This window comes from Podarcis raffonei, chromosome 10, assembly GCF_027172205.1.
Source record: "Podarcis raffonei isolate rPodRaf1 chromosome 10, rPodRaf1.pri, whole genome shotgun sequence".
Classification (NCBI taxonomy): domain Eukaryota; kingdom Metazoa; phylum Chordata; class Lepidosauria; order Squamata; family Lacertidae; genus Podarcis; species Podarcis raffonei.
The window spans coordinates 64,734,543-64,761,029 of NC_070611.1; the positions used below are offsets into that span (position 1 = coordinate 64,734,543).

General features: G+C 39.6%; 1 protein-coding gene across 21 annotated transcripts in view; it reads left to right on the forward strand.

The window, feature by feature from the left end:
• C2CD5 (C2 calcium dependent domain containing 5) overlaps positions 1-26,487 on the forward strand; it is a 92,541-nt gene that overhangs the window by 25,114 nt on the left and 40,940 nt on the right. For 10 of the 21 annotated variants that reach the window (XM_053405641.1, XM_053405643.1, XM_053405647.1 and 7 more), the window contains 2 exons: positions 6,399-6,484; positions 12,385-12,493. In XM_053405641.1, coding sequence (XP_053261616.1) covers positions 6,399-6,484; positions 12,385-12,493 — 195 coding nt within the window. Of the gene's footprint in view, positions 1-3,574; positions 3,767-6,398; positions 6,485-7,473; positions 7,507-12,384; positions 12,494-18,233; positions 18,300-26,487 lie in introns of all 21 variants that reach the window. The other 11 variants (XM_053405636.1, XM_053405634.1, XM_053405638.1 and 8 more) reach the window with 6 other exon arrangements.

Sequence of the window (26,487 nt, forward strand, 5' to 3'; positions counted from 1 at the left end):
ATCCGGTTTTCCCCTGCTCCATTTTGTTGTTGTTGCACTTGACTATATTGTAGGCTGGGGAAACCCAGCTGGATGGGCGGGTTATAAATAATAAATTCTTATTCTTATTCTTATTCTTATTCTTATTGTTGTTGTTGTTGTTGTTGTTGTAGGTGAATTTAGTAATGTTAGGGAGTATGTTTTTCATCTGTTTCCTCTTAAAAGAGTACATCTTTATTTTGTACTTCCTTTGCTAGATAAAATGATACCTACTGTACATTCCTGTTTATGTTGATTTAAGAGGCTATTTTAACATGTGGTGTGGATCTAAACTTGATCACACTTTGAGTAGGCCTATGGTATCCATGGGACTTAAAATAACTTAAGTTGGCTTCGCTGGGTCTATTTTAAGTATGGATCCAACCCATTGTCTTTACAGAAATAAATTATTTTTCTATGCTGTTGAATTTAAAGAAATGGAAAGAAATAGTTGACATGGCATTAACCATTCTTAGAAAGTAGGCTAACATTTATGCATGTGTGTGAGGGAGAGAGAGACAGGCACGCGCGCGCGCACACACGCACACACACACACACAGAGACAACATTTTCTGCACTAGATCTAATATAACTAATGGGAGGAGCAAAGATCTGAACAACTTGTCCAAAATCTTGCACTCACTTACATTCCTTTGACTTTGGTGAAATTTAAATAGGCTAATTGGCCAGACCATGGATGGAATCCAAAGGGACTCTCATGCAAATGGGATACATTTCTGCTCATACCAAGTGTGTTTGTGTGTGTGTGTGGGGGGAGAATTCTACATTTTCTTCTGATTCCTTCCTCCATCTGCATCTACCCTGTTTCATATCCCATGCTATTCCTTATGACCCCAGTCCTTTTCATTGGCTGAAGCCAGACACAGTGTCTGGAAAGCTTCATTCCATTAGTAGAATTCCACTTGGAGTTTGTTGGATCTCAAACTCTGAAACTAGTTCCATGATCTCAAGAGAAGTTTAGACACATTCTGCTTGAAGAACAAGCCACTGTAATGCATGACAATCAAGAAGAGTTTTCAAAAACAGATTTCATACTGAAAGTTACTTCCTCATTCCACTGATAGAACACTTCCCATTCGCTAAGTGGCACCATAGACTACAATCACGTGTTACCTCCGAGGATGTGGACAGGCTGCTTGGACGAGTGAAACCAACCACCTGTCTCCTGGATCCTTGCCCATCCTGGCTTATAAAAGCTAGCCGGGAAGGACTGGGCGATGGGCTTCATGGGGTGGTGAATGCTTCCCTCCGTGAGGGAGCCTTCCCAGACCCGCTGAAAGAGGCGGTTATTAAACCGCTTCTTAAAAAACCATCTTTAGATGCGGCCACGATGGCCAACTATCGCCCAGTCTCAAATCTTCTATTCTTGGGCAAGGTGATTGAGTGAGTGGTTGCCGAACAACTCCAGGCACGCCTGGAAGAAGCGGACCATTTGGATCCCTTCCAATCGGGATTCAGGCCTCATCATGGGACTGAAACTGCCTTGGTCGCACTGGTTGATGATCTCCGGCGGGCTAGGGACAAAGGTGAGAGCTGTTTCCTAGTTCTGCTGGATCTCTCAGCGGCGTTTGATACCATCGACCATAACATCCTTCTGGACCGTCTTCAGGGGCTGGGAGCTGGAGGCACTGTCATACAGTAGTTCCGCTCCTTCCTCCTGGGCCGTGTTCAGAAGGTGGTGGTGGGGGATGAGTGTTCAGACCCCTGGGCTCTCACTTGTGGGGTGCCTCAGGGTTCTGTCCTCTCCCCCATGCTTTTCAACATTTACATGCAGCCGCTGGGAGAGATCATCAGGAGGTTTGGGCTGGGTGTTCATCAGTATGCGGATGATACCCAGCTCTACCTCTCTTTTAAATCAGAACCAGTGAGGGCGATGAAGGACCTGTGTGAGTGTCTGGAGGCGGTTGGAGGATGGATGGCGGCTAACAGATTGAGGTTGAATCCTGACAAGACAGAAGTACTTTTTTGGGGGGACAGGAGGTGGGCAGGTGTGGAGGATTCCCTGGTCCTGAATGGGGTAACTGTGCCCCTGAAGGACCAGGTGCGCAGCCTGGGAGTCATTTTGGACTCACAGCTGTCCATGGAGGCACAGGTCAAATCTGTGTCCAGGGCAGCTGTTTACCAGCTCCATCTGGCACGTAGGCTGAGACCCTATCTGCCTGCGGACTGTCTCGCCAGAGTGGTGCTCTGGTTATCTCCCGCTTGGACTACTGCAATGCACTCTACGTGGGGCTACCTTTGAAGGTGACTCGGAAACTACAACTAATCCAGAATGCGGCAGCTAGACTGGTGACTGGGGGCGGCCGCCGAGACCATATAACACCGGTCTTGAAAGACCTACATTGGCTCCCAGTACGTTTCCGAGCACAATTCAAAGTGTTGGTGCTGACCTTTAAAGCCCTAAACGGCCTCGGTCCAGTATACCTGAAGGAGCGTCTCCACCCCCATCATTCTGCCCGGACGCTGAGGTCCAGCGCCGAGGGCCTTCTGGCGGTTCCCTCATTGCGAGAAGCAAAGCTACAGGGAACCAGGCAGAGGGCCTTCTCAGTAGTGGCGCCCGCCCTCTGGAACGCCCTTCCAGCAGATGTCAAAGCGATAAACAACTACCTGACATTCAGAAGACATCTTAAGGCATTAACCTTAAGTTAGGGTTCAGGGAAGTTTTTAACGTGTGATATTTTACTGTATTTTTGGTTTTTATGGAAGCCGCCCAGAGTGGCTGGGCAGGCCCAGCCAGATGGGCGGGGTATAAATAATAAATTATTATTATTATATTATTATTATAACCAGATAGAGTATACTAATAGAAATGATGGTGTATATTCTTTCTAAATATATTACAAGTGTATATTGCTAAAAAAGGGTCAAGTTTTACTATCAGTGTAGGTTAAGTGTTAGTGATTAGCCTCTTCAGAATGCTACTTTGATGCAGCTTAGTCTTGATTTATGACTCGTGCTGTTTTTTGTTTTTTGCAAACCAGCAGAGTAATCTTCCTAATAAAATGTTGCTAGCTGATTTTCTAACACTGGTCATTACCCTAACATATATGTGGAGGAAATTGAGAAGATAGGAACTAAAAGAGTAGATCAAACATGAAATTTTTACATGAAATAAAAATTAAAGGCTGTGTGGTTCAGGTTAAGAAATTTCAAAATTTTTCTGAAAAAGAAAATGTACATTTTTTAGGCTCGTGGAAAGTAGCTGTTCATCATCTGCAAGCAAATTTATTTTGAATATCAGAGTTTGAAATAAAAGTAAAAGCACATTGAAACTATTCCTGCTATTAAGGAAGAACAGTTTTTTAAAGTATCATTTGAATGTGCTCTTCATTCACATTGTAGTGCTGTATTTGTCATTTCATTTATTGTATGTCAGTAATAGTTCATTCATATTCTGTTAGGTTGTCTGTTCGTTTTTACAAAATTTGTTTTTGCTTGATTCATTTTGCTTTTTTTCTTCATTTTGCTTTTTTTCTTTTTGATTTCTTTTTAGTCATCTTCTGAAATCTGTCATCTCTACTGCTTCCCTCCACAGCACTTTCCCCCCAGGGACCTAGGATTTTCCTGTATCCCAGCTCCCCTACACTATCTTGTGATTCCCCACAGCTTAAACAGCCCTGTCTCCTTGTCTCTGGGTCTATCTCTAACCCTCTTCACTCTAGCCATGCCAACCCAATTCTGAGGAAAAGTGTTTCTTTCACTGAAGAGCTGCTTCTGGCTGCTTCTGGTAGGATCAATCTTAAATCGCCTTGCTGTTATTTTTTAGTCCCACTATTGGCACTGAGGGTAGTTTTAAAGCTTCTCTTGTTTTTGCTGCACACCCTTTTAAAACTCTGAAAACTGCTGGCTGCATGACGATAACAAAAGTCTACTCACTAAATGGGTTTTTCAACTTAATCAGCTTTCCCCCCCTTTAAAGTCTGGTCACCATTTAAAGAAACCTCATCCTTTTTATACTACAGACTTTTCTCTTTATTTCTCCAAAAACTTTACCAAGCATTGGTAATTGGCTTGTTTTTCATCATTAGATGGTGATGTAATAATTCATTTCCAGTCATTTTAAAATGTTCCTCTGTTTTACCTGGAACAAGCATTCATTCTTCCTCTTCAGGCCATTTCTATTACTCTGTTGACCATCATGTGGCCATCAGCCATATTTGGTTTCTGTCCTGTTTTGAATACCATTCCCAATATGCACCTCTGTTTTGCCTGTTATTTCTCTAGTTTGCTTTGCTGAATACATACTTGGTTAGTGTATGTCTACAGGTAGTGTTTTAGTTGTCCTTTCTTCTGCAAAAATATGTTTCATTTCCACAAATAGTCTTCATTCCATTCTGTCTTCGTTCTTAGTATTGTATAGTCCCTTGTAAGATATTAAATTAGATTGACAATACAGAATGGGACTATACAGATGCTAATGTTAGTTTCCTTATCCAAAAGCAGCTAAAAATACTTCCTTTGATATATTTTTTTGTCCTTACTCTAGAATCTGGCAGTTTTAATAAAAGTGGGGGCGACCAGCAACATGTAGATTACCAATATAAGTTCAGACACTTACAACCACTTTCTGCTTGCATTATTTGGATTTGTGAATTTGCAAGTGGTTAAAAAATTCCAACCATTTCAGATGTTTTGTACGAAATTAATGTGTGAATGGGTGGGAAATTTTACACCTTACAATGAGCTTATCTGTTCAAATTGTGGGTTTCTTTTTACTTGCCTTATTTTAAACAGATTAGTTTTTAGTCTAGTATAGGATGGTATTTAGTGTATGCATCAGTATCTGAATTGTCAATGGAATGGCTGTCCATATTTATTTGAGATAGGGATGTCTTTAAGGGGGACAAGGGGCTGAGAGCCCCCCCCAATTTTCAAGGAAGTGGACAGGCCCCCTCAATATTCTGCAGCAATGTTCGCACACTGTGTGAGCATGCCATGTGACGTGCGCACATCACTCTCAAGCTGCACAGTGTGTGTGTGACACGTCAGCATGTTGCAGAGCGTGGGCGAGTAACGCCAGTGTGTTGTGTGGTGTGCAGGCACAGTGTGTGCATGTTATGTGGTACCGACCCCCTCAATTGCTGGGGCAAGCCGGTGTGCCTGATTTGAGATATTTAGAGTGCCAGTGATGTTCTGTTTTGTAAGTACTACTTGCTAATGGGTAAGACCCCTTTATTTCAGTGAGGCTTGCCCAGAAGCAGTTTCTGGTGGGTTATTTCTTACAAGAGAGAATATGCATTTCACCACTGGAATTGTTATGATTTTTAGACGAGACTGATCCATATTGGTGTAAGGAAACTAGGCAGCATTGAAACAAGCCCTTAGCAAGTATATTGTAAAAAAAATTACTGGCTTTGATAGTAGAAATTGCATTAGAAACACAGGAAGCTGCCTTCTGCGAAGTTAGACCTTTGGTCCACCTGCCTACACAGGCAGCTTCTCTCCAGAGTTTCAAGCAGAAATACTTACCTTTCCCCACCTGCCGATATCAGGGATTAGACCTTTGCATGTTTTCTACCCCTGAGCTGCGGCCTTCCTTATTATTTTAGATGCTGCTGCTGTGTGAACACTGAGGTGTAATGCCCCTAAATGCTTTAATCCTTTCCCTTGAAAATGTTACTGTAGACACTAAAAATGTTCACAGTTGCATGTTTGACTTTCTAAATGCTCTGGGCTCATGTGAATATCATACAGTGCAAATTTTTAGGGACCCACATAAACTCTAAGGTTTAGACCACTGTTGTGGTGCAAAAATGTTCTATTACTCTGAAACTTTTGAAAAGAGAAGTACATAAATAATCCAATTAATGTCAGGAGAAGAGAGTCACAATCTTTTGCCAACAGTACACTGAAACCTCTAAAACGATAGGTTTTACTTAACCACAATTTATGAGCATGCTGACACATTTTTTATTCTAATTGATGACCTTCTTGTAAAAGTTAGAGCTTGGAGCCTAGTTCCCAGTATTATCAGTGAAAGAAAGAAAGAACAAACTATGTTTAAATCTTTCGACCTTCTACTGTTTTATTTCTATCTACAATAAATCTCTTTTAATTTTTCTGTACATGTTGATGGAAAATTTTGCCATCTTTTTGCTGCATTGGATAAATAAAAATACAGTGTTAGGTCTTCTCTACAATTAGAAATAAAAAGACTGACACATTGTATTTATCAAAATATGTTTTTTTTTGTGCAAAGGTGCATGGTAAATGATTTTGGCTTTCCGAATCTTGCAAGTTTGACCTTTCATAATTCTTACATTTGCATGTATATGCCATGTTTTTTAAATAAAAATTGAGTATAATATATTATTTAGCTGTTTGATATGACTGCTTACTTACATGCTGATATCCTTTAGGAATGGGCAGTGGGAGTGCTGGAAAAGAAGGGGGGCCATTAAAAGCTCTGTTAAGACAGCAAACTCAGACGGCTTTGGAGCAAAGGGTAAGAAAAGCATGATAATCCTATTTTTAACTTGCATGTCAGAACCCGCCACTGTGGAAATGTCTCTTTATCAACTGCTAATTTCTTTGTTCATTAAACAACTGTTATCTCCTTGTGTTGATCCTGAACTGTATGGGATTTAATCCTCGTTCAGATGGGAGAATTAGATATCCAAAACAAGGACATGCCATGGAGTATTCCGCCATAAGTACAGTGGTGTAGCGTGGGTTGTCAGCACCCGGGGCAAGGCAAGTAATTTGCACCCCCTAACCTGTGGATTTTAGCAAGGGGCAGAGAGCTGCGAGTGCAAGCGCGCCCCCCCAGATGTTGCGCCTGGTGTGGCCGGCCCCCCTGCACCCCCCACACTACGCCACTGCATAAGTATGTACAGTATTATGTGTTTCTGTCCTTTCTCACAATTTGATAAACTCTGTTGGATATCCATACTCAGACTCTGGAAAGCTCTAAAACAGAATTTAAAAAGCTAAATCTTCATGTAAATGAATTTGTGTGCCATGTCAAAGCAGCTATAACCTCCTCCACCTGCTCCCTAAGCTTGCATTTTTTAAGTGGCTATGAACTAGAACTAGAACTATAAGCACATTCTGCCTAATGCAGCCTTTCTCAACCTGTGGGTCCCCAGATGTTGTTGAACTATAACTCCCATCACCCCTAGCTAGCAAGGCCAGAGCTCAGGGATGATGGGAGTTGTAGTCCAACAACATCTGGGGACCCACAGGTTGAGAACCGCTGGCCTAATGGATCTAAACTCAACTGGATACCTGCACCTAAATTCTTTGTGAATTTCTGATTATTTCACTAAAGACAAACTTTTACTTGGGTTTAGAGGACTGTACCAAATGTTATATACTTAACACTGTATATGCACACACCATTAAAATGTGGATTAATTCTAAAATGAATAGCAACATTAAGTTTGTATAAGTTGGATGATTCTCTTTTCATTTCTTGTGTTACCCATTGCTAAGGGAGGATCGCCTCATAGGTTCTGTAGAAGGCGGGTATGTTCCAAATCATTGTGTGACATTTCTTTTAAGCCCTCTCTTTTTGTGTTAATTTTATTTTGAAACCCCTTTCGAGTTCGGAGTTACATTTTAGGAATTTGGGATTATTTGTTAATAGTATTATTTCCAGATTCCCCTTAGAATCCTTCGGATGCAAATTTATAAAGATTTTTCCTCAGATCATTTAACAAATCCAAATCCTCCTGCTTAACCAATAGTCCGCATGACTGTACATTTCATTTAACTTTTCATTTCATTTAAATAGCAATTCATATTGTTTATTTTGTAATGTTTAATTTGAAAATAAACTAACGCAAAAAGGAAGTTTTTACCCTGTGCCCCTGTCTTAGTAATTTAAATGTTTTGTGGGTTTTTATATGTTGTTCGGGTTGATAAACTTTATTTTTATTTTAAACTCCCTTTGCAAGCTTTTAATACTTTGATGAATTCTTTATTAATATGTTTATTAGTCATGAACAATCATTGTAAATGAGATACAGCTTTGAAAAAGGCTAGGTTTAAAATGTATCTTTAAAAATGCCCTATACCTTCACACCAAAGAGTATGCATATAAACTCTGTGTGATGGTACATTGTGGGTCTAATTGGCATAGTTGAAATATGCTTTAATTTTACATCTGCTTCTATTTTCCCCTCTCCAATCAAACCATTTGTTAGTCATCTGTAGTGCAACAAACCAAGTGTTACAGCTATGTTCCTTCTATTGATTTTTGTGTGGATTTTGCAGAAGTTTTTGTCCCTGTAGCCTGTACCAGTTTTAGGGGTTAGATTATAAGGCAGCAATGTGGCTAGGAAATAATTTCCAGGGGCTGGTTCTGATGTTACATTCGCTACTTAAGGAATGTAAGAAAATGGCTGAAGATGTATTAATGTTTGTTCTGAATTATTATATGTGCAAAAATATACTCCCAATACTAAGAAAATAATATCATGGCAGTGAACAGCTTAAAATCAACAATAAAATTACATTCATAAAACAAGTACTGTACAAAAAAACACTACAAATCGGCAATCATTTTGATAAATCAACATAGTAGGATTACTCTCAGAGTAGGCCTAGGTGAACAGATGAGTTGGATTAAAGGGACATCTAGTTCAAAACTCTTCTCTCCTAAAGCAGCCCCCTAGATGTCCCAGGTGCCTCTCAAATTGGAAATAGTATAAGCAAAGTCTTAGATTGCTCATATATACTGGTATGCTGTGTTGTGCGATTGCACAGCTGGCTTTTTATTTATTTATTTTTTAAAAAACCCATTGACTTATAGTACAAGGAACTGGAGTGGAAATGGGTTGAGAGCTCTTGAGAGATGATTTATTGTTGATGTCTCCTGTGCAAATGCATTTTGCAGTCTTTTTATTATGCCTTTTTAATTGGAATACACGGGACGTAGGGCTCTTGTTGGCTATTGGTCATGAAACCTCCGCATTTGGAGACCATATAACTCTGAATATCAGGTCTAAATACAATTAGAAGTCATGGGATTAAAATGTAGATGGCATGGGACAGGCCTATGTATCATGAGCTAGAATATGACACATGCCAAAATTACGGTTTGGTTTTCTATATTGATCTAGTTTGCAAATTACACCAATCCATAGTTTGTGTTGCAAGGAAGAGCTGTAGTGAGTCTTGGGCTCGCGCCCTCCCCCTCTTGTTTCAGGCATGGAGATCAGAAACTTCTGTTTTAGATTATCCACAATTTAGCATTATATCCAAAGCCTAAACAGTGGATAATCTTAACTGTCCTTAGTGAAAACAAGTCAGCTTCATAAACTATGCTTTGAAATTGTCTTGTTTCCAATCACCATAGTTAAGACTGACCACAGTTTGTCAGGGTTTGGGCAACACAACAAAATGTGGTTAATGTAAAACAGAAGAAAAACTTATGAATGCCTCCTCACTGCCGCCCTGGAGGAAGATGATGGTGGTGGGGGAACACACAGGCCAAAGGCTTGCTGCAGATCATCCTCATGGTTTAGCATTACAAGCAAATGATTCATTGCATTTTTGAACTGGAAAAAAATGAGATGGCTTGAAATAATCATGGTAATGCAGGCTTAGAGGTTGCAAGAGTTGAATATCTTTTTTATTTTCCTTGTTCTTATCTCTTATTTCTATTTCCCATCTCATTTTAGAACTGCCTATGAAATCTTGTGGGTTAGATATCTAGCTCTTTAAAAACACCATACCTCTCAGCAAAAACAAATATTCTGAAATGCTAAGAATCGCATATTTTCTTTTCAGACTTTTAGAAGGTTTTTCGAAGTTTGTGCTTGGCTTGTTAATGGCTTCTTGGCTTCTTCCATGCTCCTCCTCTTTGTACTGCTTTTTATAATCTAAGGAAGAATGTTAATGCTATGTAACTGAATCAGTAGATTATCCAGATTGTGAGCTTTATAGTACGAAAGCAGAGGCATCTGTCATTGTAATTTTTCATGTCATAGTGTAAGATGTGATAATGATTATTTTCTCCTTTCCTTTGCACTTACCAATCATAGGAACATTACGAAATAAACCATTGTTGCATGAACTTCCATTTATTTTTTGCATTGATGCTGTAGAACTGGCAAATGGAAACCCATCTTCTTTCCCCCCATAAACATGCTATATATTATTGTGTGCAGATCTGCATTAGACCAACCCATTTGGGGCCATCCCTGTTTAGAGACAAAAATATAATCTTGCATAAAAGATATAGTAGAACTCTTGTTATCTGAATCTTATTCTCTAGATTCAGTTTTATCCCTTAAGTAGAGTAGCCATGTTCAAGAAAAAGCTTCGTGAAACATTTTAAAGTTGCATTTCTCTTTATTATTCTTTATGGGTTTTTGCTTGTAAATTCCATTTGTTTATGTGCTGTGTGACTACACAGAACATTTTCAGTTGCCAAGAAATTTCTGCTTGCTGGAGTCAAGACTCCTCCCCCCCCCCTTATCTTTGCATCTCTCTGAACATTAGCCCTGTGGTTTTGGAAAGAGTGGTGCTACTCCTCTACTTGTGCTGTATGTTCAGACCCACACCTGCCATCCCTTTCCTCTTTCCCATCCATTCATTTCCTCCTTGTAGCCCTTCTCCTCCTGGCCTCTTGTGTCTGGAAAGCAGATGTACATGATTCGAACTTAAGGTTGCAATGGGAAGGGGAACTGCAGCCTGCAATCACCTAGTGTAGCCTAAACCTAATTTATGCCAATGCATGGGTGTTTCATGCTGTGTTAGGGATCAATAATGCCTGTACAATAATTTTAACTTGACCACCATTCCAAGTATTGTGGGTATATTTGCCTTTTGGTCATGGGAGACTAATCAAATAATATTTTCCTAAGGCTTCTTCTCAAACATCCTGTTGCCCTGGGCTCCTGGAATAAATAATAATAATGCATAATAAGAATATTTTCTGAAATGATGGGCCCAAATTAATTTACTGTGTTTCTGGATGTGCTTAATGAAATAAAACACTCTCGCAGCCGAATCTCAGGAGCTGCAGAAACAGTGACAACAGTCATTATCATAATAGCACAAGGTACATCATTACACTAGCATTGTAGATCGAAATTTCAGCACAAACATGGGGGGGTCATAGTGCCACTGTAATATGGCCTGATTGAAGTTAAGGAAAAATCCATGACTTTATTAGGTCCTAGATTCAGTATTTTTCAATACATTCTCCTCTCAGAGTAAAAAGATTGTTTAGCACCTATTAAAGCATTTGTTTGTCTTTTAATTGCCATTGTATAATGACTCTTTGAGGTCCTGTTTCTGCAAAATAATGGCAAAGTCCCTGCATAGTGTATTTATTTTTTATGAGACAAAAAATATGGAAGGTAAAGAAGATACCTAACTGCCAGAACAAAGATAGACTATAGGCTTCCCAGCACAATTCATTGAGCATTTACTTAGAAGTAAATTACTGGTTTCCATGTGATTTAAACCCAGTATGGTTTCAACAGCAGCTATAGTAGTAAGGTAAAGGTAAAGGTACCCCTGCCCATACGGGCCAGTCTTGACAGACTCTGGGGTTGTGCGCCCATCTCACTTAAGAGGCCAGGGGCCAGCGCTGTCCGGAGACACTTCCGGGTCACGTGGCCAGCGTGACAAAGCTGCATCTGGCGAGCCAGCGCAGCACACGGAAATGCCGTTTACCTTCCCGCCAGTAAGCGGTCCCTATTTATCTACTTGCACCTGGGGGTGCTTTCGAACTGCTAGGTTGGCAGGCGCTGGGACCGAGCAACGGGAGCGCACCCCGCCGCGGTGATTCGAATCGCCGACCTTTCGATCGGCAAGCCCTAGGCGCTAAGGCTTTTACCCACAGCGCCACCCGCGTCCCCTGCTATAGTAGTAGTAGTAGTAGTAATTAATGTCTTGAGCTCCCTGAAAGAAAGGAAGGGTAAGAATGTAGTAATTAAATGTAAGAATTAAACAGGACTTACAAGTAAACACCACTAAGATCAGGCTCTAAGTCTCCTAATAATATCTCTACAATACTGTACTCCCTGATCCCTCTTAATGTACTCACTAGTACATTTTATTGAGTCCAGCACGATGTACCCATTCTGGGCTTTAGGATTCCAGTGTCATAATATATAGTTAACATCCCAGCCCAGGAGCAGCATTATGAGGGGGAAAGTAGTGTCTTAACTGCTTTTGAGATGTCTGCTAACCCCACAGCGTGTTGGGTCTGTGGATGGCATACATTTTGCTTGTTTAATGCATAGTGTGTAAATCTTTAAAAAGCATTTTGCCAACTGTTCTGCTTTGCCTGTGTTTCAAGAGATACTTGCATGTTGATTGGTGAACAATAGGCCAAGCCCTTAAGATCAACTATAATTTCTTCCTTTTTTCTTCTTATCGGAACAGGAATTTCCTTTTTTTACTTTGACGGCCTTTCCTTCAGGCTTCCTTCTTCATGTAGGCGGTGTTGTCAGTGCTCGCTCAGTGAAGCTCCTGGATCGCATTCACAATCCTGGTATGTTACAGGAATAAATCTTGATATTTTGTTGTGACCTTGACACTCTGTATATTTATATATATTTATTGGAGGTAAGACCTTGCAAAATGTTTTGAAGTGAAATAAACAAAGCTTTGAAGTGAAATAAACAACAGCCTTCTTGTAAATGTTTTCAATGTCATCGAGCTATTTAATTATAATGCCAGTGATATATAACATCAGAATCAATGACAGAACTGAATTCTCAAATTGTAAATCTTACTAGGACTCTCAAGAGAAAGTGTTCAAGTGCAAACTTGGATGTTTTTCTGTTTCAGCTCTTTTTAAATGTTTGAAAGTTGGCTACTGAGGATTCTTCCAGAACCTAGGAACAGTCTAATTTTTTTGTGATGAATCAAGGAAAATTGCATAAATTATCCTGAGATTTCCCTAGAATATTCTCTAAACATGAACAGAGTAAGATTTGGAAGTGAGGAATTCCATTTTCCAGCAAGTTAGAGGCAAGAGGTTAGAAATGGCCTTATTCAAATGGTGAGCTCCCAGCCTCTTGTCCGTTCCTCTTAGAACTAGAAAGCAAGTTTTTTCCATTTAGCATTACCCATTTCCCAGTCTAATCTTTTTTTCCACTGGGCTTTAGTTAGGATAGGAAAGGGTATAAGTTAGAGTTTGGTGGTGTCCCATTTACTCTAGACGAGCAGAGAAAGAGGAGCAAAAGAGGTTAGTGTTGGAAGTCCCAGAGGGAGTAATTCCCTAGACCAGGGGTAGTCAACCTTTTTATACCTAACACCCATTAATGCAGCTTTCTTGATGGTAAAATTTTCTTACCGCCCACCAGTGCTCGATGGAAGGAGGATTCAGCTTGCGCCGTAGAACCCCCTACCGCCCACCCAGAATCCTGAAATGCCCACTAGTGGGTGGTAGGGACCAGGTTGACAACCCCTGCCCTACACTCTTCCCTTAAGGAAACATTTCACCCTGCTTTTCCTTGGATAGATTCAAAGTGTGATACTGGTGCTGGGAACTTAGTTGCCCTTTCCCCAATCAGGAACTTAAGCTTGAGCCTTCAGCAGTAGCCTCAGTTAGGCCACATATATCAGTTTCTTTAGACTCAAAGGATAGACTACAACCCCGCTTCAGTCTTCCGTTAATCAGAGTAAGCTGTGGAGCCCTGTGGACTCGGGAAGGAGGGAAGGAATAAAGCCCTTGAGCTTAAGGTCCTAAAGAAAAAGGAGCAAGTGCTATTAATGCCACAAATCTAATTGTAAACATAAAAAAATAAGAGTTATCTGGTGGGCACTAGGACATAACCAGATGACATTGTATTCTTCCTGTTGCTTGAGGCAGGAAAACTCCGAAGGAAGGTCTCAGCCATCTGGGAATGTCAGTTTGTTTTCCCACCTTACTTGCAGCAGACCTATATTCACTTACTGCTCTTCTGGCCTTTGCTCCCAGTTCACCGAGTTGTCATTTTCACTGTTTCTGAGACTTCAGAGTGATTGCATTTAGTTACTGTGTTTCAGTGTTTCAGTTTTTTGGGAATTTTATTTTCAGTCAGTTGTCAGTTAAATTACCTCATTGTGGTGTGTCTCTTATTAACTGCCCTGTTACCTTTCCTATTTAATTGAGATCCTGTTTATTCAAATTAACTGAGTCTTTTAATTCATTCCTCTCATTTATTAATTCATTATTCCTCTCAATTCATAAATTGTGAAAATTGATTTTACTTGAATAATTATTTTGCTTGATTGAAGAAATTAACTGAACCCTTAAAAAAGCACAACCTCCCATTTCTAATCCTTCTCGACTCCCCTATCTTGCTGCTTGGTAAAGGCTGTGAACAGTTCTAGGTAAAGGTAAAGGGGACCCATGACCGTTAGGTCCAGTCGTGACCGACTCTGGGGTTGCGGCGCTCATCTCACTTTATTGGCCGAGGGAGACAGCGTACAGCTTCCGGGTCATGTGGACAGCATGACTAAGCTGCTTCTGGTGAACCAGAGCAGCGCACGGAAACGCTGTTTACCTTCCCGCCGGAGCGGTACCTATTTATCTACTTGCACTTTGACGTGCTTTTGAACTGCTAGGTTGGCAGGAGCAGGGACCGAGCAACGGGAGCTCACCCAGTTGCAGGGATTCAAACTGCTGACCTTCTGATTGGCAAGCCCTAGGCTCTGTGGTTTAGACCACAGTGCCACCTGTTTCCCTGCAGTTCTACTGACTGCTAAATACCTTGTGCTTTAAAGAAAGGTTCCTCTTCCTTTGTGCAAGGACTTTGTTGATAGAGGGCATAGTAGCACCAATGGCCCAATTCCTCTCAAGAAGCAAGGTGTTGGAGCCAAGTCAACAAGGCATGCAAATAGATGTCTGCCACTTGAAGGTGAAGCAGCACACCATGACCAACCCCACAGTAGCAGTGGCAGCAGTGGGCAAGGAGATGCTACAGAACCTGATTGGCCAGCAGCGGGCAGAGGAGGTGGCCATCAGCTTCAGAGCTTGTGTACAGGCAAGCCAGATACAATGGTGAATGGCAGCAAACACCAGTGAATCACAGAGATGAGAAACTTTCTGCAGATGATAGAGGATCTGGGTCAGCCCCACATCAACAGGTCTTGTTGAATTCTGATAGCTCTTCAGGGTTTATGGCTATGGATTTTGAAGAACCCCCCTTGCCTGTAGCTCCAGTGTTTATGAGTGCTTCAATGCAATTCAGTTGCTTTGTCTGTATAAACAAGAAGATCTACTACTCCCTCTGCTCAGTGTATTGTACAGCAGTAAGCTGTTATTTTCTCCTAACACCTGTCACATTAAAACTAATACACGCTTAATGACTGAGATTTCAGCAGAATTAGTCACAGCAAAACAGTATTCTACCACCACCCTTCCTAGGCGAGTTGCAGCTTGCATTTTATCTGACATACATGTCAACTGTCACTGCTGACTTTGAGGCCCATTCCATAGGGGCTGTTGCCACTTCAGCGGCATTTTCCACTAACATACCTCTTCAGGAGGTTTGTGGGGCAGCCACTTGAGCTAGTCTGAGCTCAATTACTAGGAATTATAAGAATTAAGATAAACATTTCTGCAGAGGCTGCATTTGGGAGGTGAATACTTCCGTGGGATCTTCCTACATATTAAGCAGCCAGCACCTACCCATAGATGTCAGGGTTAGCTTTAGAGCATCCCGCTTTATGGTGTCTAGTGCCTACTAGAAAAGGGACTATTGGTTCTATATGAAAGGTGTTTTTGAGTGGCCACTAGAACATCCACAATACATCCTAGACTGACTGACAAGCTTATAGTTAAGATTTGGTGTTAGGTGTGGACTGTCCATATAGTAACCTTGTGTCTTTATATGTTATATGTAGTTGTCTTAATTTTTGGCTGTGGTGTTTGTTAGTTGAATGGTTGGTCTTAGTATTAAGCAGTTTTTGCACTTGGCCAGAAGGTGAACTGACATTCTAATGGAAACTCCAAGGGAGGGATAAGAGATTGCTTTCTCTGGAGTGATAACATTTTCCCACCTCAAGCAACAGAAGGACCACAATCCCACTTGGTGGTATCCTAGTGCCCACTCAGAAACACCCTTCAGATCAGTCCCTTTTCTTCTAATTCCTCCTTATTCTTCTGTACTGTTCCTGCTCTAAGGAGTTCTGGAGAAGACTGGATAGTTATGGGAAAGGCAAAGAGTCAATTAAGTATTCTTCATGTGGAACTTTTCCAAAACCTTCATCCTCAATAAAGGGGGAACTCTAGTAGTGGGACAGCTCCTGTAAAACAGGGACTCTATTTAAGCTTATTAAAAGGGGGAACCTCTCCAGTTTCAATAGTACTGAATGCAAACAAGATAGTTGCTTTCCCTTAGAAGTACTTTGAGAGAATTATCACTTAAGGTAGTGGATTCACGGGCTCCTTTTACTTCCTAGCCTCTGGAAATAACCAAAGTATTTCCTGGTTCTACGCAATCATTTTTTCAAGTTTCATTTCCACCCTTCCTTGCCCAAGTTTTGGTCTGAATGGAAGACTCCATTAGCAGCAAAACCCAGAAACAAGTTGAGTTATTGACTGTGTCCCCTTCCTAAGGACATCTCTAATCCTTTAATAGCCCCTAAAGTGGATGCTTCTGTCATTGACTTGTTTTCTATGACAGTTTGCATTGATTTGCAATTGATTTCCTAGCAAGGTAAATGTCAGAAAGGTAAATGTACCCCCAGAAGAAGCTTTATGTCATGACAGCTGCTCGTAAGGCATTGACTGCAGGAATCAGTTTGTTTCTGTGGGCTTATCAGCCAGCATCACTTCTGATAACCTGTTTTTTGATGGTCTTTGTAAGCTGTCCTTGGCATCAGCTTGGGAACAAATTCTATTCTGCATGCCTTCAGATTGTTTTGTGTGAACCACAGTGGCTAATATGGTTGCTTGGCTTGGTCACCAGAAGGGCCTTCTGTTCATGTCCAAAGAGAGGAGATTCTTTCTTTCTTGGTAGATCTCTGTTTTGATAAATTTCATCCCACCTAGTCCATTTCCAACTAGGTATAGACATAGGTATAAATAGATGGTTCTTGTTTCTGTTTTTCTCCTTGATGAAGTCCTGTGTTTTGGTGTTGTAAACTGAGGACTGGGAGCCTTCTCTTTTGGGTAAGGTCATTTTCTATGTCTAACTTTTGGAATAAGAGGACTTCCCACTTCACTTCCCACTTCAAAAAATTTCCTCTGTTCCTGTCCAGATTGGATATTGGTCAGATCAGACACAATCTCCCTTTTGCCTCTAACCAATAAAGATATGCCCATGTCCAAGCTCCTTAACAGATCTTGTGCGTATCTGTGGAGGTAATACCTAGTCAGCATGCAAAAGGGACAACTGCCTGTGGGGAATTCCCCTGTTTCTAGCAGTTCAAGTGGGCCCAGGTTGTGTGCATTGGTCTGGCCCTGTTTGGAGAGTAGATGATTCATGCCTAATGTTGCACTTGTAGAGAGAGCCTTCTTATGCAGTTGAGACCCCATCGCTTCCAACATGCAATTAGTTCCAGCCAAGGTTTTTCTGCTGTGAAATTTTAAATGTTTTATACATTAGCCACAAAAAGTTGAAATATAGCCATTTAAGTACTTTTCCCTTTTCATGTCTCAATACATTAATGAATCCTACATAACTTGAGAAAATCTCTGTGTAGCATGAAAAGAGAAAGGACAGTTTCATTGGAACATTTTCCAATCTAATTTCCTGTTTTTTTAAAAAAACATTAAAAAAATAAAAGAAAAATACTTCATAAGAAAACAAAGGAAAATCTAGAGGCAGGTGAGAGATGCTTGTGCTGATAAAACGCTAATGGCTATTCAAAATAAATTCTCACAGAACTGAAGCAACACAGTAGTTCTGAAACTGTCCCGCCATTTGCTGTCTTTCTTTAAAACGTTATGCTATCATTTCTGCTCAAATAATATTAACTGATAATTCAAGAGAGAAATACATGAACTGCCAGATGAATAAGTAGGGAAACATAGAAAAGGACTTTTGAAGCATGGTATTGGTAATTGCGTTAATCTTTTTTTTACTTGATAAATATAGCTAGAATAATACAGCATGATCCTTCCATCCTTCCTTTTCTATTTTCACTCTCTTATTAACTTTGCTGTCTGTGTCTTTCCAGTTCCTGTGAAGTGGTATTAATCAGTTGTGTTCTTGTTGGTGGTGTGCTGTTTTTTTTCTTTCTTGCTTTCACTATTCTGCTAAAACTGATCTACTAATTTGCTGTTTTGAACTCAGCCTTTGTCGGAATTATGGGTAACACAAGATCATACAAACTGCTAGACTGGAATAGTTTCAATTCAGGTATTTTATTAGTCATTCAGTACTACATACGCTGACAGAAATTATGGCAGCTCAGTGAAGTCTTTTTAGAAAAACGGTAGCTTGTTACCAAGTTAATATTTCAAATTTTAATTATTTTTTATCTTGAAAACTTGCAAAAGAATTTTCAGTTTCAGAACGTTAAACCCTACCATTAAATTAAATCTGATTTAGTTCCTTGAGAGCCTCCCTCAGCCAACCCTTTGCCCCCGGATAAATCTAATGAGGTCATGCTCCTTGTTCTGTCATTTGTGGAAGGGTCTCTTCCGTGACATCTCCGTTAGAATGCCCTTCCCTGAGAGACAATGTTAACCTTTTGAAAGCAACCTAGGATCTTTTTGTTCCAACAGGCATTTGAGGACCTGAGGAGAATGTGGGTAGTTCTTGCTTCTGTTTGGGGGATTTTGAGAGATTTTTTAAAATGTATCATATCATTTCCATGTGACTTTCTTTATTTTTAAATGAGCCAAAGTGCTGAAGAACAGAGTGGAAATATAGCAACTGCCAAATTACCTAGCCAAATTCTTTTGACATAATGGAAAGCCCCTTGCATGCTTCAAAGTAACAACATTTTATAAAAATTGCCATTTCATAACATTTTCCATTGGAAAGCCTAGAGACTGGCAGCCACCAGAGTCACATCTATAACCATGGTGTTATATTCTCTTGATTTTCTGTCTTATAGGGAGGGGTGGGCAGAAGGGCATCCGTTGGAAATTGTATGCTTTCTTAAAAATCCATAAACATATATTTTTTAAAGAAAACTTTATGAAAACATATAATGGAAATAAAAGAGAGGGATCAGATAGTTCAGGGCCTAGGAAGTGCTATGTTCAGAAGTCTGAATGGTGAAGAAATACTTCTAGTGTACTGGTCTATACCTGAATAATGTAACTGAGTTTGAGGTTGGTAGGTCTTATGGAGAAGAATACTGTTGCAAATGTTTTAGTTCCACAGTAATTTTGGAAGCACACACATGCAGCCCTTCCCATTTTGTAAGTGTTTGAATGGATGCATACAGGAATAAAAAGTTTGAATAACCTTTTGAATAACAAAAGTGTAATTAAAACCAGCTTCCAGTGACAAGGTTCAAAATACACACAAACACACCAAAATTGAATCAGCGAATCCATATCATTTTGCCAATATGGTAACAGTGTGAATGAACCTATGAAATTTAAAATGTTATAATTATTATTTTTTACTAATAGTAATTTAATTGTGTTAAAATGATTTGATTTCATTCCCGTTTTATAAAATAACTTTACACTTAGTGGGGCTGCCTATATTTAACTTCTGAACACTTCTGATCCTTGCTTATAAAAAAGTAAAAGATGTCATCCTGTGCCCACTAACCTTGAGAGTAAACCCATTAAACACAAAAGTGACTTCTAATGAGTGCCTGATCTCAGATGAACCCATCATAGGAAATATGAGTCCTGGTTGCTAGAAAGTAAAGGACAAACTACAGAGATTTCAAGGATTAGAAATGAGACAGAAACAGGAAATAAATGTGAACTAAAGAGATTAAAGCAGCAACTATTCAGGATTCTGGGGATTCCTAAATCCTGATGTCCAAAAAAAGCATGCATTAGTCATAGGGTCACCTTCACTCATTAGCTGAATTCACTGAAAGCAAGAGCAATAATTTTGGCTCATCTCACAGAAATCGCTTAGAAGGTTGCCTACACATTTTGCTTTCTTACATTCTAGGAAGGTTAGAGACTTACTTTAAAAAAAATGAAAGCTCAGAGTCTGGATCCCCTGGTAGTATGAGCCAATTGCACAATTCTAATCTGGCCATGGCTGATGTCCTGAGCTTCCTGATCAGGGCATGTTCTCTTTTGTTTATCTAGACTTTCAGGATACCGATTTAGTAGTTGATAAATCCAGAATTCTAATATTTCTTATTGTTTTGATTAAATGCATAAGCAAGTAAAAGATATTTGAAAAGAAACCAATTTATTGTTTTCAGGTTATTCTTCATATTTATCCTATATGAGCTCTGCAAATGGCTTCAATCTCTTAAGAAGCCCCACAGGGGGCCACTGGTCTGGAACTGGAGTAGGGTAGCTGAGTTTTGAAAGCAAACTTAGAAAGCTTGCTTAAAAGTGTAATTTAGATGGTAGATAGCCCAAGGTCTAATTGACCTTGGCAGCATTACAGAAATAACTTGGTGTAAACATTAACGGTCCTTGAACAATTTTTTCCAATCTATTAGACACCACAGAGTTTTTCACTGTGATGTTATCTTATTCTTCTGTCTCTGCATTTTATTTATTTTTTTCCAATGACTGTGTTAACTTTTGAGGAACAGTTTTTATCTCCAAATTATATTTCCCTTATATCCAGTTTTTAAATGTTAAGCATACACTGCAGTTAAAAATTGTTTGGTCTTTTCATCATGCAACTACAATTTAACTTTCCTTATATGAAGTTACTGTAGCTCTCATTTTCATTAGTAATCTTCTCCCCTTGGAAATTGATGTTCATTTGGGATGTAGTGTTGCGGGTAGTTTAGCGAGCCCTAAGCCTTGTTGCTGTCATGAAGCATCTGTCAGTAGCCACAAGATCATCACCTTCACTTTAATTGTGAGGTCACTTAATGTTGGCTGTTAAAGCGGTTACCCATGATTCATGGTGGCATATGTGTCTATTAAGTTTATGGTTTATCTAATACAGTGAGTTCACAGTGATTTCACTGAGTATCAGAAAGAGAAGCCCTTCAATCTGGAAGTACTATGTAGAATTTTATTTTCTGGAAATGGATCAGGATCAAAAAATGCAAGGGAGGGAGTAAGAGCAGAGGGGCTATTTTTGAATGTTGAATGATATCATCTGATTAAAAAAAATATTTTATCTGATTAAAATATTTTTTGATGGAAACTTCCTTTAAAAAAAGTTGGCCTTGTTTCTTGGAGGATATATTTCCTTTTCAGGATCCTGAATACAGATGATATAGCCTAGTCTAGGTTTATGGTGTTGTTGGTAAAGCACTCAGATCTGAAGAGCTGTTGTATTATCACTCAGGTACATGTTAGTTGCTGATTTTCTCTTTTCTGGCTGTAACACTGGCTGTCCCATCAAATGCCTGCAGGAGCAACTTTTTGTAATATGTGATGGACTTTAGTCAAAGGGAGGTATGGGACAAGCTTTGGGGAGGTGAATGTGTGTCTACATGGCCCCTTTGATTTCCTGACCTCCTGCTAATTAATATACATCAAGGACAATATGAGAGAGAGTGAATCACAAATCAGCTTTGGCAGATTAATGGTTCTGGACCTTTTGTTCCCAAAATGTAGAATGAAAAAACCATGGCTTACCTTTAATTTGTTTTTTGGGAGTCTAAACAAGAAATAAATTAACAGCACAAACTTATACAGGTTTACTCAGTTGTCGAGTTTGTGCAAGGACTTTTGTTGGTGCAGTGGAACTTCCCCTCCCTCTTTTCCCTCTGTGCAGCCCCCAAATCTGTTCTAGCAGTTCCTCCATCCCTCTGGACCAGATTTGGGTGCATGCAAGAGGAGAGGCGAGGGAGCAGAAGTTCCAGCATGTAAATCTATGTGTGAGCAGGATGACTTCATTTTGTCAATCAAACCAACCCTATGGCCCACCGAGTTCATTGAGTTAAGTGGGTATACAGTTTTAGCATGTGCATTTAAAATAATAGGTAAATAATAACTGACTCCTTCTTGTTAACTGTCTTAATATTGTCTCATTCAAAAGAGTTTTCAGATGGTTTTATCCAGTTTTTTCTGACTAGAAAGCATTCACAGGTTTGTTTTTTTAAAATGTAATTCCCTCTTTCCCCAAGGCTTATTCATAGTTGGGGTTGCCACCAGAGTTCTGTGAAGGATATATGATTTGAGAATGTTACAGTTTCAGTTGTAATTTGAAACTGGTATGGACTTGTCCATTTCATGGGCTATTTTCCAAATATTCTTACAGAAAATATAACTTATAGTGATGGCTAGAACTTCCAGAATGATAGTGTTACAGAAAAACAAAATTTTGTGGCATCTTAAAAAACCTGCAACCTTTATGGCATAAAAGTTGGCATAAAATGCAACAGGAGCTGGCTTCTAGTCCACAAAAGCTTATGCCATGATAAATGCGTTGTTTTTAAGGTGCCTCCAGATTCCTGGTTGATTGTGCTGCATATACACATCTTAGTAGCTTTTTGTTGGTTCATTTTAATAGCATTGAGTTGACTCCAACAAAGTTGTTCTGTTAGTGCAAAGACTTCCCCTTGTGCAGCAGAACTTTCCCTTGCTCTCCTCTCCCGCTGTGATCCGCCCACCTCCCCCAAAACAGATCTGAGAGGGAAGAGAGCAAGGGAATTTCTGTTACACAAATGAAAGTCTTTAGTTTCTCTTCAGATTGCAGACATCTTTCACCCTTAAAAAAACCAAGTATCTAGGGCCCACATACTTTATCTTTTATGCAATTAAATTTGGGAATAATTGTTCTGTTAGTCTCTAAAATTATTCTAATGCATAAGAACCTTCAGAAAACTTTTGAAGCAGCCTCCTACAGAAGCTTCATACATACTTTATTGTAGATCTGTCTCTATGACCATAATGGCTGAACTGCAACATTTTTCAATGCTAAATGTCCCTGTGAATCTCTGCATTGTTGGCACAAGAAGAAGTAGATTGTTTTAAGATTGCTTACTGTAGCTTGCTTATTCCAGCTACTACTGGTAGTAGCAAGCCAGTAATATCTGATATAATGTTGAAGAACGTGCTGCTAGCAGGCTGCCTGACTGTTAGTGGGATTAATAACTTCATAATAGAGCAATTCATACTTGATTCTCATCCAGTTGAACACTTGCTTAACCTGGCTTATCATTCATCTCTTAACTTGGAACGTACAGCTGATGAGAATCAGTCAGCAGCCACCTTTTCGTTATGTAGGTCCCTTTGCTCTGTGCAGAATAGTATTTTGAAACAAGTAAAGCTTGAGAAACATTGGCAAGGGTTGTATAATTGCCCTAGGTTAAAATGACCAAGAGATGTTTTCACTATATACTTACTGGGCACATTGACCTCTTAGAAGCTTCTAAAGAAGAGTCAGCCCTGCTGGCCACCAAAGATTAAACAGCAGAGCCATTGATTATATAGGGTTGTCTGCCCCTGTGTGCAGGGGATGGGGGTGGGGGCTACAGACTGTTCTAGGTATGCTACTCTGATGTAGGCATGATGGACCACAGGTTGACTCAAAATAGTTTCTGTGTTTTAGTGTGATTAGTTAAACCAGCTTGGCGTTGGAGCTACTCAACTTTATGGCCAAATGGGATAATATAATGCATGTTCGTTGAATTGTATCGCAGTCTCTTTCCTCTAGTAACAGGATTGTAGCAGAGATATTTTCTGTGTATCCACATGAGATACTGCTTTGGACATTTTCAGTGTTTGCCTAGAGATCCAGAGCTTAGATACTTTGCTATTCTTCAAGATACCAGTCTTACCACTAGGTTTGAAATAGGCGTGGAAAGTACCAGGGCAAGTGATGCACACTAAGGTAAAATATCCTAATTTCACATAGATTCTAAGGAGGTCTGAACAGGCAGTGAACACCAGAACATCACTGGGGCATGTGATGTGCTGCTGCGGTTTCGGAAATGCCTCTCATGGCCAGGCAATTCACCACAATAGGGGATCTTTTGCAGAAGCCTCCAAAGCTATACACACACACACACAGTAGAAAATTGCTATAAAGACTTATTTAGCGAGCTGTGATAAAATGTAGTTCTACTGCTATTATTATTGTTAATATACCCGACTACGACTACATTTTGTGCGTGCTATTCAACTAAGTTTTACATAGAATAGACACATTGAAATGAATGGACATGACTAAGGTAGACCCATTAATTTTAATAGGTATACTTTGAGTAAAAGGTATTGGAATAGCATGCTGAGTTCTTATCCATCTATCCATCCTTCAGGGAAGTCTGATGTTTTATTGCTTTTTTATAATTATTATCATTAATTCTTTTGGAAGCTGCCCAGAGTGGCTGGGGAAACCCAGTCAGATGGGTGTGGCATAAATATTTATTATTATTATTATTATTATTATTATTATTATTAATTGTATTCACCAGAAGGTCCCAGTGTAGGTTTCTGTATACAAAAATGAAAACAGTACCAACCCATAACACAATCTGTGTTTTCAAATGCAAACTGGAAGATAATGCATGTTGGATCATCTAGGCAGTACAGGGAACTAACAACTTACTTGTGTTTAAATTGTGTACATTTAGCTTTATGCACTTGCCAAAAATAAAAAATGGAAAGGGGGGCAGGTGCCTGGGAGAAAAAAGGCAGTCCCACCCACTATTGAACCCAATGTGTTTTGATTGTATATGATTCCTCTCTCTCTCTTTTTTAAAATCTCAGGTGGTACTGTAAGAGATGATTATCCTTTTTCATAGAAACTTCCATTCAGAACTGTCAGTGCCACCAGCAGAATTTTTTTAAAAAATCCATTGAGTTTTAAGTACAGGCTAGGATCTTATTTGCTTTTCGGGGTTGATTCCTGAAAATAAAGAAACAGGAGTAAGGAAGCATTTTGAGTACAACCGTCTTAGTAATACTTCGGGTTAATGCAATATTTCTCTCTTTACATTTTCAAGTTGGGGTACTCGGGTGGATTTACCCTTTCAATAGTCTTAATCATATCATACAGGCTGCAATTAAAGCATATTAATTAGTCCTGGTAAATTATTTGACTTATTTCTGACAGAACTTAATTTAAGGGCATGGAGCCAATGTGCAATTCTAAAATCATATCAGGAGAAGGCTCATTGGTGTATGCATGAGTACACCAACAGAAGTTGATATTGACTACAGCTAACTTGTTAGAAGCAACAATTTTTCAGCTGGAGTGTCCCATTACTGCTCTACTAATCATTATCCTCCAACATTATCTATTTGTAGGAACTAAAATATTGATTGAACCCTGCAAGATTCTTGTAATTCCAGTGAAAGATTCAAATGCAGCAGAATTTTGTACAGATCTTCTGCTCAAAAGTTTTTAGGGAATCCTTGCTAAACTTACTTGAATAGATTTTTGCTAGAAAAGCTTGTGATTGAGTGCTCTGTATGCTTGCCTTTTGCTTTCACCTAGACTCCAGGGCCATTACTTTCTGTAACCATTTCAGTGAGCTGCCATAGTTTTCAGTCTGTACTGTCACCTGATCCAAGCATGCGCCAAAATACCCACCGTTTCTGGCTCCTGTCTGCTGAATCTGCTTTGCAAACCCTTAGTTCTTTAAGCTTTTGCTTTAGCCCGGAACAAACAGGCGGCACCCTTCTGGAGTGTGCTGGACCCATGCCATCCTGCTCCCCCCCAACTCCTCTATTGTTTATGTAAATCCTTAGCTTTACGTAAATGTGTAAATGCTCTGATGGCATCCCCATGTGAAATTGTGTGGCTCGTGTAAAAAAAAAAATACATGTCAGAAAAAATAGAATGCTCCACATTGCACTGCATTCCAGTGTTTTGTATGAACTATTCTTGCCATGTTGTGGTGTATTGATTTTTATTTATTTATGAAAGTCATTTTTATCTTTTTACATGCAAGGTAAGTTTGCATATATTGTGTGTGAATATGCATTGCATTTTGTATATATACAAAGTACTTTGGTTAACTTTAATAGAGGGGGAACTAAAATCCATTAAAACCTATGATGTGTGGAAGAGAAATTCATTTCTTTTTTACCTTTTAAATTAAATTATGTATGAGAGGAGAAACTTTGTTTTAAAATTTTGTAGTTTGGCATGTGGTTTTTCTGGACGCAGTGGAGCTGGTCCTGCTCCCATACACTACCTGTTAAGTGATCCTCGTAGTTCTTCTCTGCTAAAAGCTAGTTTGCTTTTGGGAAAAAAAACATTGGTTTGGCCATTTGTTATTAGATTCCACGTGGCAGTATACCACACGGCGTTTAACCATGATCTCACAATGTTCTTTGCATTTTTAGGTCTGGTTTTTAGCCATTGAGTGGTTTTAACTCAGTGACCTTTCAGTAACTGGTGCTAGGCAAACATTTACAGTGAACAAGTGTTCACTATTGTGAAGACACTACAATCAAATAACACACATGAATGGAGCTCATCAGGATTTATTACTGTAAAGGTAGCAGGAGTAGGAGATAACTTGTTTTTA